This window comes from Centruroides sculpturatus, unplaced genomic scaffold (genome assembly GCF_000671375.1).
Source record: "Centruroides sculpturatus isolate CEXI.00-Female unplaced genomic scaffold, Cexi_2.0 scaffold414, whole genome shotgun sequence".
NCBI classification, from domain to species: domain Eukaryota; kingdom Metazoa; phylum Arthropoda; class Arachnida; order Scorpiones; family Buthidae; genus Centruroides; species Centruroides sculpturatus.
The window spans coordinates 284,566-301,562 of NW_019384735.1; the positions used below are offsets into that span (position 1 = coordinate 284,566).

At 29.0% G+C, this 16,997-nt stretch overlaps 1 protein-coding gene across 1 annotated transcript in view; it reads right to left on the minus strand.

The window, feature by feature from the left end:
- Window positions 1–16,997, minus strand: part of LOC111628264 (collagen alpha-2(IV) chain-like) — a 128,727-nt gene that overhangs the window by 18,257 nt on the left and 93,473 nt on the right. The window contains exons 29-35 of the mRNA XM_023372014.1: window positions 13,909–14,187; window positions 10,105–10,280; window positions 9,460–9,703; window positions 7,267–7,374; window positions 7,069–7,140; window positions 6,850–6,972; window positions 801–1,043 (exon numbers count right to left, since the gene is read on the minus strand). Coding sequence (XP_023227782.1) covers window positions 801–1,043; window positions 6,850–6,972; window positions 7,069–7,140; window positions 7,267–7,374; window positions 9,460–9,703; window positions 10,105–10,280; window positions 13,909–14,187 — 1,245 coding nt within the window. The remainder of the gene's footprint in view (window positions 1–800; window positions 1,044–6,849; window positions 6,973–7,068; window positions 7,141–7,266; window positions 7,375–9,459; window positions 9,704–10,104; window positions 10,281–13,908; window positions 14,188–16,997) is intronic.

Here is a 16,997-nt window from a genome sequence, read left to right on the forward strand (position 1 = left end):
AACAAATTTAATCTCTTAGTGATTTCACATGTTGTTATTTGGCAGTTTGCTTCAATCAGTATCTTTATTTTGTTGTCATTGGCTTCAACTGGCCATCCAGAATGTGGTGCAACTTCAATATTGAAATTGCCAAAACGAAATTTTGTAAGCCAGTTTTGGCACTGTCATTCTGTCAATACATCTTCTCCATACACATCACACAATTTTTTTCTCGCTTGAACAGCATTCTTACCTTTTTGGTAATAAAAGAGCAAAATATGCCGAAAATGCTGCTTTCGGTCTTCCATATTTGATAAGATACAAAAAATAAACAATTGCACAAAATCTAACAAAATTTTTTACAAATAAGCCTTAAAATGCTAGCTGTCAAAATATATAATGATAATACAGTTTAAAATGAAAATGGTGGGAAAAATACAACTAATCCATCTAGTGGTAAAAAAAACGAAATTACTTTCTAAACAACCCAATACAATGAGCATTAGTTAGCCTTAATTATTATTATAGTAAAGGATGCAAATTCATCAACTCTTTGTAGAACTTTTAGAATTTACAAAATATTGTTTCATGATACACTTGATAATGAAACATATATCTTGTAAATTAGACAAATTAATTCTTGATAGAATTGAATTTATCCTTCTATTCTAGGAACCTAAGGTCCCTTTCACTATTCTAAAAATAAAGGAAACTTAATTATACAGTAATATACAGCTTTACATATGAATATAGTTTAATGTACTTAAATTACGATAATTTTATTTATTTTAAAAGAAAGAATAAATTATAGTTATATTTACCAGGTGATCCTTGAGGTCCCTGTTTTCCAGGTAAACCAGGAGGACCTGGCAAGCCACGTTCACCTTTAAGACCAGTTAAACCAGGTTCTCCACTATCACCTTTCAAACCAGGAAAACCATCTCTACCACTCGCACCTGGCGGACCAGGAAAACCTGCATCACCTTTTTCTCCTGGGAAACCAGGTGGTCCTGGTTCACCTGGTATTCCTTGTTTTCCAGGCAACCCTGGAAAGCCTGCTTCTCCTAAATTCAAGAAGAAAGAAAAGAAAAAAAAACATAAAATAATTATAACATACATTGCCAAATAAATTCTAAATATTTGAACTAAACAACTATAATTTCAAGCACCTGTGTTTAATCTTCTGTTGGGTACAATATAAAATTGTAAAGATTTTGGCACAATGTATCAAAATGATTACTTTTTAAGTTTTGATTATTAAGCAAATACTTATGAATTCTTACAATAAATTAGAAATAATAATATTTCTGATGTATTGTTTAGTTCGAAATCATTATCATTATTACAAAACAATAAAAAATTCAAATTAACAAATTAATCTTTATTACTGTATTTTCATTCTACTCTTATATACTTTTTCTATTTTTCCATGAAAAAATAAAAAACAAGTATAAAATTGATTTATCTCTATTTTCATATTGCACAAAGAATTTTCTGTTTACAAAATATTTATTATGATTATACAGTAGAGCGTCGATTTTCCGAAAGTCAGTCATCCGAAACGTCAGTCATCCGAAAGAATTCCAGTCAGCAAATTTAAATTTTCACCAGTGCTGTAGCGCTTCAATCTTTGGCTATGTCTTGGGGTACTCAAATATTTTACGTTTTTGATACCAAATTAACATCTGAAGTATAATTTTTTATTATTTTTATATTTTTCAATATATTTATTTTGTTTGTACAAAATAAAAAAATAATTTTTAACAATACAATAGTCTTTGTTAGGCTTAACATTGACGAAAATTCAACTCAAAGCGACACGCAACGGAGAAAAATTTCGACATCGGATACGTTAAACTATTTTTTCGTACGTAAATCAGTTATCTGAAATATCAGTTATCCGGACAACCCCAGTCCCCAATTGATTTGGAAAATCGACGCTCTACTGTATTTATATACACATGTTTTACATTGAAAAACTTTCTCTGTGCAATAAACAAATTGCCATTTTATGTTTTTGCATTCATATTTTGTTAAGTAGCTTTTTATTTAGTGATACATTACAATCATTACATCCTTTCCTTTTTTTTTTTTTTGTTTAGCATTCAGTATTATTCATTTCTTTAATTAATATTGGCTTGCATTGCTTGTAATACAGTACCAATTTCTAAGCAGTGGTTTTACAGGATCTTAATACTAAAGAGTAATTAATCTAAATACTATTTCTTGAATTCATTGTACAGTACAAACCAAAAAACCAGGCAATATTTTAAATTTTCAGTATATAGTGGAAAGAAGGAAAATATATAAAAATGATTTAAAAAAGGAGATTACTGTTTATTTTGAAGGTTTTTCAAATTTTAAGAATTAAATTTACCATCAAGAATGAGAGAATTAAGCTACTGAAAAGCAGGCATGACTACAAGTTTTCATTAAGAATGCCCAAATTAAAGTGCACAGGGCTTTGACATTAATAATGGTTTATACAATAGCAACGATTATTATTTTAAAAAAATTTTTGTTAGGCTTAACATCGATGAAAATTCAATGCAAAGTAGGTTAATAGCAATATACTAATATACTAATTACATGATATATACTAATATACTAATTACATGAGATATACTAATATACTATACTAATAATGTATTTTTTCATATTTTTTGGCTATCCGTTTTTTCAGTTATCCGACCAACCCCAGTCCCCAATTGAGTCGGATAATCGATGCTCTACTGTATATCATATATTATATTCAAATTTTACTGCTGATTGTAAACTTGTATGTAATTAAAATTGAACATATGAAACCAAACTTGGTGTCATTAGAAAAAAGTGTAAAGTTGGGTTTTGCAGGGCCCTTCAGAAGTTGGGACCCAGGGCATGTGCCTGGTATGCTTGCCGTTAAATCTGTCTCTGTAGACGATGGTCTTGATAGCACATGCTGCACCAAGACTCTTGTTACCATATTGTGAAACACTAAAATGAGGGTATCCCAATCAACTCAGTGTCCAGAAAAAATTTTATAACTCAGGAATTATAACAACACACTTTTGGAAGCCTTGTGACTTAGCTTAATATAATTTATTATTTCATTTAAGAATTTGTTTTGGGGCATTATCAAAATGCCTAGTAGCAAAGAATGTGAAAAAAATAATGTGACTTACAGAAACCAAATGTCTTTTACCCACTTTAATGTTGAGCCCATGTATAGTTTTCACTAGACTTAATTTTTTTAATAATTCATTATTGGGAATCAAGCAAGCAGTTGTTTCATTGAATCTAGATGGATGATAAACTGTAAACACGTGACAAAAGCCAACACTACATGACAACCACATGTGGCTGAAAAACAAAGCCACTGCTAATTAAGATTGGAACTGAAACCCGAATTGAAATCAGAAACACAAAGCAAAAACAATGCTATGAATGTAATGCTGGAAGTAGAAACACTACTCAGTTGTCAAAGTAATTGCTTCTGAATTCTAAATTTAATGCTAAACTGTTACCATTAAAGAAAATCTTCCATTTTTACATGAGGTATTGCAAAATGGAAAAATAAAAATTATTTTTATTTGAAAAAATTTGAGGAAAAAATGTTTAATCATTGAAAATGTGGGCAAAACATGGAATTCACAAAAACATGTGCAGACAGTAATTTTTACCCCTAAATAAGAATGTTTCTACGTAAATAAGAGTGTATGGTAAACCTAACCAAGACTAAGAGAAGGATTCCAGAGATTAGTGAAAGTATCATTTGAAATGGGTCTGGTTATCGTAAAAAGAAGACAAAATATATGATCTGCAATAGAGATGATATTAACCTACCTGATATCAATAAATTTATTGTCAATCAGTACTGTTTTGATAGATTCTTAGATCCCAAATACCTTATCTATTCTGACAGGAAAAAAGATTATATATATAAGTAACTGAAAGTTGTTTGATAGATTCCAGCTTCTGGAATGTTTCTATGTAAGTAACCAAGGAAAATTTCAGTTGTGTCTCCAGTCACAGTAAAATTCACTGAACTTTGTTTAAGTTTTATTGTGGCTTCTATGATTATAGAATGTACAATAACATTGTGACAGTGTTCCACTAGGTAAACATTATAAAGATTTCATTTCAAAGATTAACCAAACTAAGGTTGAAGTAATTTTTAAGATTTTAATAAACAATATAATTTTTAATAAAACCACTGCAAGTTATGAAGAATAACGTTAAAGTGGCTTTGGAAATTGAACAAGTGAACAGTTACAGCATTTATTATTTAGATATTTCCATAAAGGTGGACAAAATGTTTTGACATCAGTTTATAAAAAAACCAATGGCAGTCCTGTTCCATTTCAAGTCTAAAGATCCATCCAATATAGGATAGCAGCACTTACAGCAATGTTACATAGAACCATCATATAAAATCATTACTCAGATTATTATTAATTTGCTTATCCAAATGACTTATTGTCTCCACTTATGGAGGATCATCTTGCAATTTGGAATGACTATGACTTATTGCTAGGAGAGTTGTTCATCTTGCTACCTTTTCTGCAGAAGGAAAGAAGCAGAATCTCTAGCAAGATGAAGTATCATATATTTTTTCCATAATGAAGAGTATGCTAAAGAACTTGACTATGTCAAAAAGACTGCTCTCTTTAGTTGTTGGTTCAAATTATTTCAAAACATCACAAACAGTATTTGGAATAAGAAATCTTTTAGGCCATTAGTTGCAAAATATGTTAAGGAAACAAAAATGCACTAGTGTGGTGGTACACCAATGTATTTTGTTATATTTTTATATATATATGTTCTTTCTTTGTTCTGTGTTCCTTTGTTTATACTTCCTGGAACTTTCGTCCAAGTGTGGGTGGTGGGTGACCTAATTAGGGGACAAGAATAAGAAACAGAGGGCAAGTGGGAGACTAGAGGATCACTTTTTGCTTTGGACCTAGAAAAGGAAAGACACGTCAGAGAGAGGTCTCCAGGTCGTCGTTGCTTCGACTGAAAAAAGGTCTAGAAGAGCTCGGAAGAAAGAAGTAGCGTTATTAAAGACTTTGGTATGCTAAAGATCAAAGACATTTATTCATTGATTCTCACATACGATCCGTCCCCCAAAAAAAATTCCAAGATGACGTCATCCAACTGCCGCCACCTCGATCGCCAACTCGGGTACCCTTCCTTCTTGAAAATATATTTCTGTCTCTCTCATAATCGATCCTTTTTCTTTTTTTATTTAGATATAAGTAGGTTTAAGTTAGAAATTAGGTATCTCTTTGTATCGCGAAAGTTCTTGTTCGACTGTGGATCGGAACAGATGTTGTTTTTTTTTTTTTTTTTTTGGAAATAAGAACTCAGGAGGTCGGAATCCACAAGAACCTTTCTTGTAGAAGTTTACACAAAAACTAAAAGCACGTTTTATTTGTTTTAATATCTGTCTCTTTGTGAAAATCAACACTCACCACGTGCTTATGACTACACTAGGTTGTTAAGCATAACAGTAAAAATAAGGTAAGCATAACAAGTAAAATAAGGGTAAAATTGTTACACAAAGATCCTCTAAGATTTTTTAAGGAAAAAAAAAATAGTTATAAAGATCAAGAAGTGAAGTTTACAAAATACTAGTAGAACAATAAATAGCAGTAGGCAGAAAAAAAACATCATCAGGTAGTATTTGGAAGTATGTACAAGAAATTTATGGATAGATTGAAAGTAAAAAGGAGAAACAAACACAGCACTGACAGAAAAACTAATAATTAATAAAAATATATTGGGTAAAATGCAATGATACATAAATTGTAGCAACTGACTCAAAAACATCCCACTATGAATTGCATAAAAACCTAATTATTTGACACCAAAACAAAGTTAGAAGAAAAATAATTCAATGGTATTTACAAAAGTTTTAGCAAAAGGTCAACACTACTAAATGAAAAACCAGTAACATAGACTGAATGAAAGTTTATTTACACATAGATTAAACAAATGTTTTCACATTCTTTTGCTAATTAATAGTTTATTAGTTACATGTTGCAAGTTATTTTTGTTTTTATTTTATTTATTCTTTTTGTTGTTTTTGATCTCTTAATTTATGTCATTTTAAATATTATGTTCAAATTTTTCTTAACATAAAATTACACTCCAACTTTTGTGTTCTATACTAAAAATGTTGTTCATTAAGTTTGAATCATCCCTTGATTAGAATATTTATAAATATTCTAATATTTAAAATTTTTATTTATTGACTGATTGTTTTATGCCTTTATTTCAGTTCAGACATCATTATTAAGTTTGAATTTGACAAGATATCAGTTGAAAACATTTTATCTAGTAATAAACTGACTTCTTAAAAATTGTTAGTGCTATGTATTATGAATGATAAAAAAAATTTTGTTGTTCGTTAAGCATTTGTATCTTCCATACACAAAGTTCAGGAGATTCCCTCTCAGATTTCTATTTTTTATTTCAGTTATTTTACAATTACATCTACAATGCAATGAAATAGGAATATTTTAATGTTTGAGATAGTACCTTCTAAAGTGAATATCAGTATACAAAGATTTAATTTCCATTCTGGCAATTTTCTGTGAGGTATATGTCATTATAGGTTATCCTCATGAAATTTCAATAATTGTTTTTTAAATTGAAGTTTTTACTTAAATCTAAAATATTTTTGATTTAATAAAATCACGATACATTGTGAAATTATTTTTAATCTTATCCTAATCTAATTTGTAAAGTTAAAAAAAAACAAGTAGTTTTATTATAGATTAAACTCTTTCTATAATGGAACACTGCATGTATACCTTATTTATTACAATGTAAAAATTCATTATAATTAAACAATTTTACTTATTTACATTTATCATATTATCTAACCTTTTTGTCCTGGAAATCCAGGTTGTCCATCATTTCCTGGTCTTCCAGGTAAACCAGGTTCTCCTTTAATAGAAAGTCCTGGTATACCAGGTATACCAGGGGGACCCTGGGGACCATGATCACCTAAAAAATAACAGGATGATTATTGTTAATTCATCTGTTAATCATAATTTGAAATAAATTTTTATATTTTCATTAATTACAAAATAAATCTTTTACCTGGAAGTCCTCTTGCTCCAGGTTGACCAGGCATTCCAACTAATCCAGGAAAACCACGCTCTCCCTTTTGACCTGTAAATTGTTAAATTTTTAATAATATCTACCATTTGTGAAAGCAGTAATATTAGTTTTGAGAAAAGAGCAATTATGATTCTAAAATAATATTTTTATGTCAAATAAACAATATAAAATTGATACCTGGGAAACCAGGAGCACCATCAAGTCCTGCTTGTCCTTTTGGACCTTGTGCACCAGGTGGACCAGGATAACCTAAGTCTCCTTTGTCTCCTTTTTGACCTCTTTCTCCTACAGTTATTATTTTATCTTGTGTTAATTCAATTAATTCAGATTTTAAAATTTTTAATAAAAATCATCTTTACAATTAATATTAATTTTAAAGGGTGTTTGTAATCAATAACATTAGGATTATGCATATAGAAACTTTGAAAAAAAACATGCAATAAAATTATATAGGTAAGTTAATGAAAATTATTACATGTTGGAATTCATTATTGTTATCTTTGAGACCTGACAAAAGCACTACATTGCAGAAACAAAAATGGTTTGGTATGTAATAAATTTCTATTTCAAATGAGTGGTTTTGGTTATTTATCAATTATTATAAAATTAAATTAAAAATGTTTGCTGCATTAGCAGGATATTTTAAAAAAATGAATAACCAACTTTTTATACTTTTTATAAAACTCATCTAAATCACATAGAAATGAAAATGAAAAAATATATTTAACTGTGATAAATCAGAATTATATTTTTAAAGTGTTGTAAATATTTCTTATTTAAATCATAAAGAAGATAATTACAGCTTTAAAGTCTCAAAAAAAGAATGAAAGAATTTTTTCAAACAATCAAAATGCTTGGTTGCAGATACACATATATCTGGGTTGTGTTCAGTAACACAGAATGCTAGTAGAAAATAAGAAATCTAATTGGATAGGAGGGCAGAGCTAAGAAGTGTTCTAAGTATTCTAAGTGTTCTAAGTGAATGGTGTGCTGAGTTTACAAGTTAGACTGATTGTGTGTAAAAATGATGAATGATGTAATCACCATAATTTTATGATAAAATAAATTATCACAATTATCTTAATCTTATGACCATTATAAAAAAATATATATTTATTCCATCATGAGCAACCATTTTGCAAATTGTATGATGAGACAAAAACAATGACATCACCTAATAGAATAAGCAAGCTGACTGAATTACAGGTAATCCCCATATAACACAGCACTTCTATAGAACAGATTCACTCTAACATGGTTTGAGAATTGGGAACATCCCTGTATAACACGGTGCTTTTATAGCATGGGTTCACTCTAACACAGTTCGGGAATTGGGTAAAACCCTTGTACAACATGAAATGTAATAAAGGGTGCGTTTTTTAAACCTCCATGTAACTTTGCGTGAGCATTCTAATGGTTTTCGTGGCTACTTTGAATGCTCTTTCAACAAATAATCCATTTAATGGTTAAATTTTACAATTGGGACCCTTCTTTTGCCTCTAAAAGCTTATTTTAGAATTATAGATTCCTCATCACAATACTATCAATAGTGCAGGCGCCGCTATCTTTCTTTCACCATCATTCCTAAATGCCTACAAACAATAGCACATTCCCATTGCAGAGCGACCGCTATTAACGAACGCACCCAAAAACTGTTACCAGTTGATGACACTCATGCTGAGATCATCATATAGGATGAATAATCCTCTGGTAAAATATTTACTTAAATAATAAATAAGTATTTTACCTATGAAAAAATGAATAATAAATCTGATTTAAATAAGGATTTAACAGCATGTTTTTTAATTTTTGGAACATAACCCCCCTTTTCACACTAGTTCTTTGTTTCGTATAACATGGATTTGCATAACATGGCAATTTTTTGGAACGTAACTACCATGTTATACGGGGATTACCTGTAGTTAGAATTTTAACAGTGGAAAGAGTCAAAAAGTAGTTAGAAATGAGTTTAGCATTGCAGCACAACTAGACTTATCAAGAATTCTGCAATACTGAACATGGCTCTGGTATCTTGGTACTGCTAATATTACTGCCCTAGTGGACAGCCTGAAAATTAATGGCAAGACTCAAAACATGCCATATATGGGGATTTGTTGAATCATAGAAAGCTAAACTAAAAAATTCCAACCTATACAGTATATTGTAATATCTAGATTGCATATTTGAATTTTGCTTGATAGATTACATTTGTGTTTGTTGATTTTTAATGGAAATTGTTTAATGGAAAGATATTTTAGTCAAAAATACTTATAAACTGTATTGAAATAAACTGAATTAAACTGAATTAAATTTAAACAATTAGATAATATGTAAATTATATAACTTTTATAAATATATAAAAAGTATTACCTGGTAAACCTGGAATTCCACCTTCTCCTTTAATACCTTTTAGTCCATTTAATCCTGGTAAACCAGGTGGACCAGAAGGCCCCCTTTCTCCTTTTAATCCAGGGCTACCATGAAATCCTGCTTCTCCTTTACTTCCTTTTTCTCCTGGAAATCCAGGTAATCCTTGACCACCTTTTTCTCCTTTCATTCCTGGAATTCCATCTAAGCCACGTAAGCCAGGCTGACCTGATAAACCTGGACTACCCTACATTAATAAAAAATAAAACCAAATGAATAAATCTTGATTAAACTTTTGTTTTCTGTAAATGTCAAATACAAATACTTAATGGGCTTACATTTAAAAATTTAGAATTTTGATCTGTTAAATTTGGTTTATTAAAAATATGGGTAATTTAATGACAGGCAAGTTTTTTAATTAAAAGATTGTCATTTGGCCTAAATTTTAATGCCAAATTGTCATAATTTTCCAATGCTGACAATTTGGAATATAAAATTTTTAATTATAAGTTGTTAAATTGTTAAGTCAGATTATCTTTGTTAGTAGAGTATTAGCTTGCTTTCCCAAAGGTCAGTAAATCCAATTGGCCAGTCAGTTGCCACTTTGATTTTAATGATTTGATCATATAATTTTGGAATTGAATCTACCTTCTCGCCTTTCATGCCATGAAATCCTGGTAATCCATCAATTCCTTTTGGTCCAGGTGGTCCAATTAGACCTGGAAGACCTTGTGGACCTCTTTCTCCAATTGGTCCAGGAGGACCAGGAATTCCTCTTCCAGGTAATCCTGGGTCACCTTTCATTCCAGGAAGGCCATTGAAACCTGTAAATAGCATTTAATTTAACTATGCACTTCTTTAAAAATAATTTTTCTTTAAAAATAATCATTCCTGGAATTTTCTAATACAAATTATTTTTACTGTTTTCAATCATTTCTTAAAATATAAAAATTAATTATTTAACAATTTTTTTTTTTTTAATTTAACTATTAAATTTAATAGTTAAATATAAGAAGTGGCTAAAATACTTTTAACATCATAAACCCAATTCTATTAGAGATGTAAATAAACTATTGGATTATTTGTTTTACACAGCTAATTTGATGATTAGAAATACAGTAATTTGGCTATAGGTATCTTTTCTTCCAGAATATTCTAAATTTAAATTTAAAATTTATTTCTAATATATACTAAACATCCCGAAGCCTGATACATAGATACTCAACCAAACGATCACCTTAATTAATCAATCGGACTACAGATCCACTATTATTAATGATTTATAGCCCAATTGATTGAGGTGATTGTTTGCTTGAGTATTTATTAATAATTATTAAATTTATCATTAGATGGTAGTCTAACCACCTACCTATAACCAAATTGTTTTATTTCTAATTGTTAAATTAGCCATATTACAATTCAATAAATAATCCAAGCAATTCATTTGACATATCCACTACAATATATTACTTTTAAAAGTATTTTCTATTAATTTATCCTCAAATCCTCACAAATGTTCACTTACTTAAAATTTAAACTTTACAATTTTTAAAAGAAAGAGAATTAAAAGTTAAATAAAAAATGACAAAGATCTACAAAATTCTACCAAATACACTCATCATTAGTAAATTTTCCAATATCATATGACAACATTGATAAATATATTATTTGTTGTTTTTATGTTAATATCTATTGTTTAGATTCCAGTAACATTAGATGAACATATTTTACAGGAATTCAATGCATCTTTTACAATTTTTTTAATAAAAATTGATCTTTAAAACACATATATTGATGATATAATAGAACTTTATTTAACAAGGAGAACACTTTTGCCTCATTTACTCTCAAGATGTCTTCTGTCATTTACAAAAAGTTTACTCTAATTTTTGAATTTTTCCAATGTTGGGAATATGTTTGGTCCATTCTAAGATAAATCTTCACTCAGTTTTTTACTTGTATGAAACAGAAATGAGTCTTACAGCTAATCCACCTTTAATAACTTCTGCATGCCTTGACAATCCTTTATTCTAAATACTTTTAAAATACATTGCCTATTCAAATCCATTTCCAAACAAAATATATTTTAGGCTTTCATTTACATTATAGTTAGTCCCTGTTCATTTTCATTTAATAACAAATTTTAAATTCAATTTATAAATTTTGAGTACAACTTAAAAATAGATACTTGTGTTAAATTAGTTTTAAATTTCAAATAAAAGAAAATCATTATATTTCATGTACCTAATAATTTACTCAGCACTTCAATATTTCTTCTGTCAATTATTTTCTTATTGAAGCACTAAGTAAATTATGAGTTATCTCATTTCCAGCTTCTATGAATATTCCATGTAGTATTACAATTTTTCATTAAAGAACATTAATCTTAAATAATAGGTCTAAGAAAAAGAGAAGAAATTAGTCATACATAACCAAATTTTCTTTTTTTTTTTTTTTAAATTATAAATTAATTTTTTGTAATCTCAACAAAGATGTTCAATAGCTATGTAATCATATTTGATTATGAAAACCATCTTTCTGATGATGAGGTTGCACTTGAAAACATTTAAAGTACAGTTTAATTTTTCATGTTTGCTATTTCAATTGTATTAATTCTTATAAAGCATTTTTATTGAAATTTTATTTTACTAAAGGTAAAATAACCTTCAGTAAAATAAAAAAAAAAAACTCTTATTATCTAATCTCAAATTACAAGTGAAACTGTAACCAGATAAGTATACAGTGGAACCTCGGTATACAACCTTAATCCGTTCCCGATGTTTGGACTTATACAGAATTGGACGTATACCAAACCAACCTTTCCCATAAGAAGTAATGAAAAAATGATTAATTCGTTCTTGTGAAAAAGAAATGGCTGGCTTTAAACATCTCGCTTTCCTGGCTAGTTCTTGCTTGATTTTTTGTGAGATCAGCGTGTATCTTTTTAGCTTTCTCGCAAATAATTGCTTCCGATACGCTGTCTCCAGCACTGTTTTTCAGTTATCCAAAGCAAAAGCAATTTCTCGACATGATCTAATGTCTTCGATCTCTGTTTACAAATTGATTTAATTCCTTTCGCAACGTTAGCAGATTTAATAATGTCTTTATTTTTTGCGATTGTCCATACCGTCGTTCTCGGAATACGGTAAACAACAGTTAAATCTCGAACACACGTGCCACCTTCGTATTTCTCATCAATCTCTTTCATCAGTTCCATTGTAATTCTATTCATTTTTTTAGTTTTCTGTCCCTTTTCATTTGCCTTTTTGCAATTTGTGATTAATAAAAATAACAACATTTTACTTACATATTAAAATCAAAAGAAATTAAACAAAGTTATAAACCGTTGCACCGCGAACGTCTAGTCTGGTCTAGTACACCGATAGTGCTACTTGTTCATTGATGGCGCGTATAATTGAATTATGTCATATACCGAACAAAAGTCGTATACCGAGCAAAATTTGTTTCGTCCAAACAGGACGTATTCCGAATTAGACGTATTCTAAAGCAGACATATATCAAGGTACCACTGTATTTAAATTTTTCTATCCAATCACCAAAATTTATTAAACTATTCCTTTGTTATTTAATAACATAAAATCATACTTATATAGTTTCAACTTCAATAATATATAATATATATATATATAATTTTCATTTATTTTATATTGTCATACTTTTTTATACAAAAAGCTCTAATCTACTAATTAAATCAATAGTCTGAAATGTAATCATTTTGAAACTGACATATTGAATATTGGTCATATACAATGAAAAGAGTATTAAAATTATTGAAATGACTAACAAAATTTAAACAAGATTGAATCATTTCAGTGCTCAAGATGAAGGTGAAAAACGAAGAAAATATGAATCAATATCATGCTAGTTTTGATATCTTTAAATAATTATAGTTTTAATATCCTTCAATATAAAATGTAGATTATTAGTCATCTATATCAGAATATTATATAATTTAAACAAAAAATTTTCAAAATTACATTATTTGGAGTAAGTAAGATGAAAAAGAAGTAAAAAATTTATACATCTTTATTACTTTACACTATATTGTCCATTAATAACAATTTCTTTTTTGTTTTTAGGGTTTGAGAAAAGTGAAAAAAGTTCTCACTATGCTGGGAGTAGCATCAGCAATAACCATTGTATTTGACATTGTAATGATTCTTGATTATTATTAAATAATGAATTTTAAAATATTTATCAATTATTCACTTAATTTTATAGATAAATTCATATTAATTCAACATATCTGAATGCATTTTAATAAATTATACACAATTCATTTATTGATTAAATTACCTGATATTATACTTCAAGTTAATTGAACAATGAAGTATAGCATAAAAATTTAGTGGATAAAATATATACAAAAAAAAAATTAACAAAATTTACTAACATAAATATCATAAATATATCATAAATAATATATCTTACCATCTCTTCCAGGTAAGCCTGGAGGACCTGGTTTTCCAGGTGGACCAGGAATACCTTTTTCACCTTTTGCAGCAGCTTCTCCAGCATCTCCTTTACGTCCTGGTATTCCAGGTAAACCAGGCTCACCTTTTACACCAGGACTACCTGGTATGCCATCTAAGCCAGGTAAACCATCTATCCCTCTATCTCCTTTTTCTCCAGGAGCTCCTGGAAACCCATCTCTTCCTTGATTTCCAGGTTTTCCTGGAAATCCTTCAATACCAGCAGCACCTTTCTCTCCTGTAATAATTCATATATATAACAATTATAGATTCTATTTAAAATATTTCTGATTATTAAAATATTATTTATGTTATGAATGTGTCTCTTTAATCCGACAAATTAAGTTCTGTAGACTATCAATACAGCTTTCAGGTTAGACACTTCTTAATAATATAATATCATATAAAGATACATATAAAGATTAGACACTTATAATATAATATCATATAAAAATTTGAAAAATAAATATGCAAAAGAGTGTAATAATTTTATTAATTTTGTAGAAATAGTTTCAAACTTTATGATTCATGTTCAGTTATATACAGTAGAGCGTCATTTATCCAAAAGTCAATTATCTGAAACATCAATTATCTGAAACATCAATTATCCGAAAGAATTCCAGTTGTCAAATTTAAATTTTCGCCAGTGCTGTGGCACTACAATCTTTGGCTATGTCTTGGGCTACTCAAATATTATACGTTTTTGATACTAAATTAACTTCTAAAGTATAATTTTTTATTGTTTTTATATTTTTCAATATATTTCAAAAAATAATTTTTAACGATACAATAGTCTTCATTAGGCTTAACATCAACGAAAATTTAACGCGAAGCGACATGCAACAGAGAAAAATTTCAACATGGGATAGGTTAATATATTTTTTCGTACATAATCGGTTATCCGAAATATCGATTTTCCGAACAACCCCAGTCCCCAATTGATTTGGATAAACAATGCTCTACTGTATTCTGTACATAGTTGTACATGCTACTACTTTGTAAATATATTACAGTAAAAATTTATCTAAAATTGCATGAAAAAAAAATGGCTGTCTTTGGAGGTGATTTAAAGTAAATGTATTTTTGTTGACAGCATATGATTATTAAATTAGCATAAAACTTGAAAAATGTGATGCAAAAAATAAATGCATTTTATTGACCTTGCTGGCAACTATATTTTAGTAAGTGTAAAAATGATATGCATTCTACATGAATTATAAATTTTGTACTGTATATGTACATGTATAACAGTGTACATTTACATCATTACATTAAACATTGCATACATCCTTATTAGATTTTGGACTTAAAATGTTTTTATCATTTACAATTTTTAATTGCATATAATCCAAAATTATGTTTGTTTTACTAATTTTATGTACTTTGAAATAATCTCTCTTTCATATTGTTTTGAACTTCATTTAGCATGTCAATGAGTGTCTGAGTGCAAAATTCACAAGCTAAAGTTTTTATGTTTAAAAAAAAGCATCAAATGAGAAATATAAAAGTTAAAAAAGAATTGATTAAAGAGAAAATAAAAATAAAGATTATATAATAAATATGGCTATGTTTGATCCAGAAGATGGCTACTAAGATAGCCAAAAACATTTCATAAATAAAAAGTTGTTGCTGGAACAGGCTACAACTCTAAAAATTAAATATTAAATACAAATAAATATTAAAAGTTTCACACTTATGGCATATTTACAAAATCTTTAACAAATTTCTGTTAATAAGAAAAAAAGCAATGAAATACAAAAACTTCTTGTTCATAAGTATATTAAACAACCTAAGCCCTATATACATATAATATATATACATAGCCAAATGATCGCTTTAAATACTTGGGCTATAAATCCACTATTTTTAATAATTAATACTAAGTAATTTGCTACTAGAGGTAGACATTAGGCACTATCTCTTATCTAAGTTAATAATTATAATTTAAAAAATTTATTAAATAATTTAGAATTATCTGGAAGAAAAGAACTGGCCTTGGACAAGGCTTGAACCTGCAAATTGTGCACTTGCTAGTTATGTCACTTAAATTAGTATTAATTATTAAAAACTAGCAGATAAGCCCAGCGTTGCTTGGGCAAAAAGTAACAATAGCAAAGATTAAGATTATTACATTACAGCCAACCTTACCCGTTTTCACAGAATGCAAGAATTAGGTTCCCCTGTTTCCAGACTAATTAGAAAATTTTTAGATAGGTCTAGAATTATGTTCAATTTAACACAAAAAAACTGCATCTGCGCCTGTAAATCTGGCACGTTGCTTTCTCTTAACACTTCCATTGTTGAAGCCTTAATCCTGTCACTTTCCCCACGGGGGGATTTCAAAAAATCCCTTGTTAGTGTGCGTTCTTATGACATACCCTAAAGCCGGATGCACACATGTGGTGCGGCAAGGAAAAGCAGCAGGATGACGTTACTTTTTCTCGCCACAAAAGTTGATTTTGTGCCGCTTTTCTTGTGCCGCAAAAGTTGGTTGAATTTTATCTTTTGCGGCAACCACCGCCAAGACGCGTTTCTATCAGCCAATAACAGTTCATCTGATAGTCACATGAGAAAATACAATCATGTGGTGTTTTAATGGCAGAAAGTTTGACGTGGTTAACCGAGATAACTAACATCAGAATAAAGAGGAAAGGATAATAAATTTAACACAAATTCTATACAAATAATCATATATAATTTAATTCAAAGAACAAAACAACCGAATCTTACTCAAATAGTATTATTTATTGAGAAATAAGCTTATTTTGTACACCAGTTCTTTATCAATCCAAGAAAATATCTCTAATCCAAAATCTTCGTTTGAATCTTCGACAAAATCTTCTAACTAAATAAAGCAAGCCATATAAAACAAAATTTGTAAACATGTGGATAGCGACAATATGGGTATCGTTTGCCATCTTGAATACTGAACGCATGCGCCGAAATGTAAACGGATTGCTGCCGTGCAGCAAAGATGCATTTGCGACACCGCTTTTCCTTGCCGCGCCGCATGTGTGCATCCAGCTTAACTGTGTACCAAATTTCAAG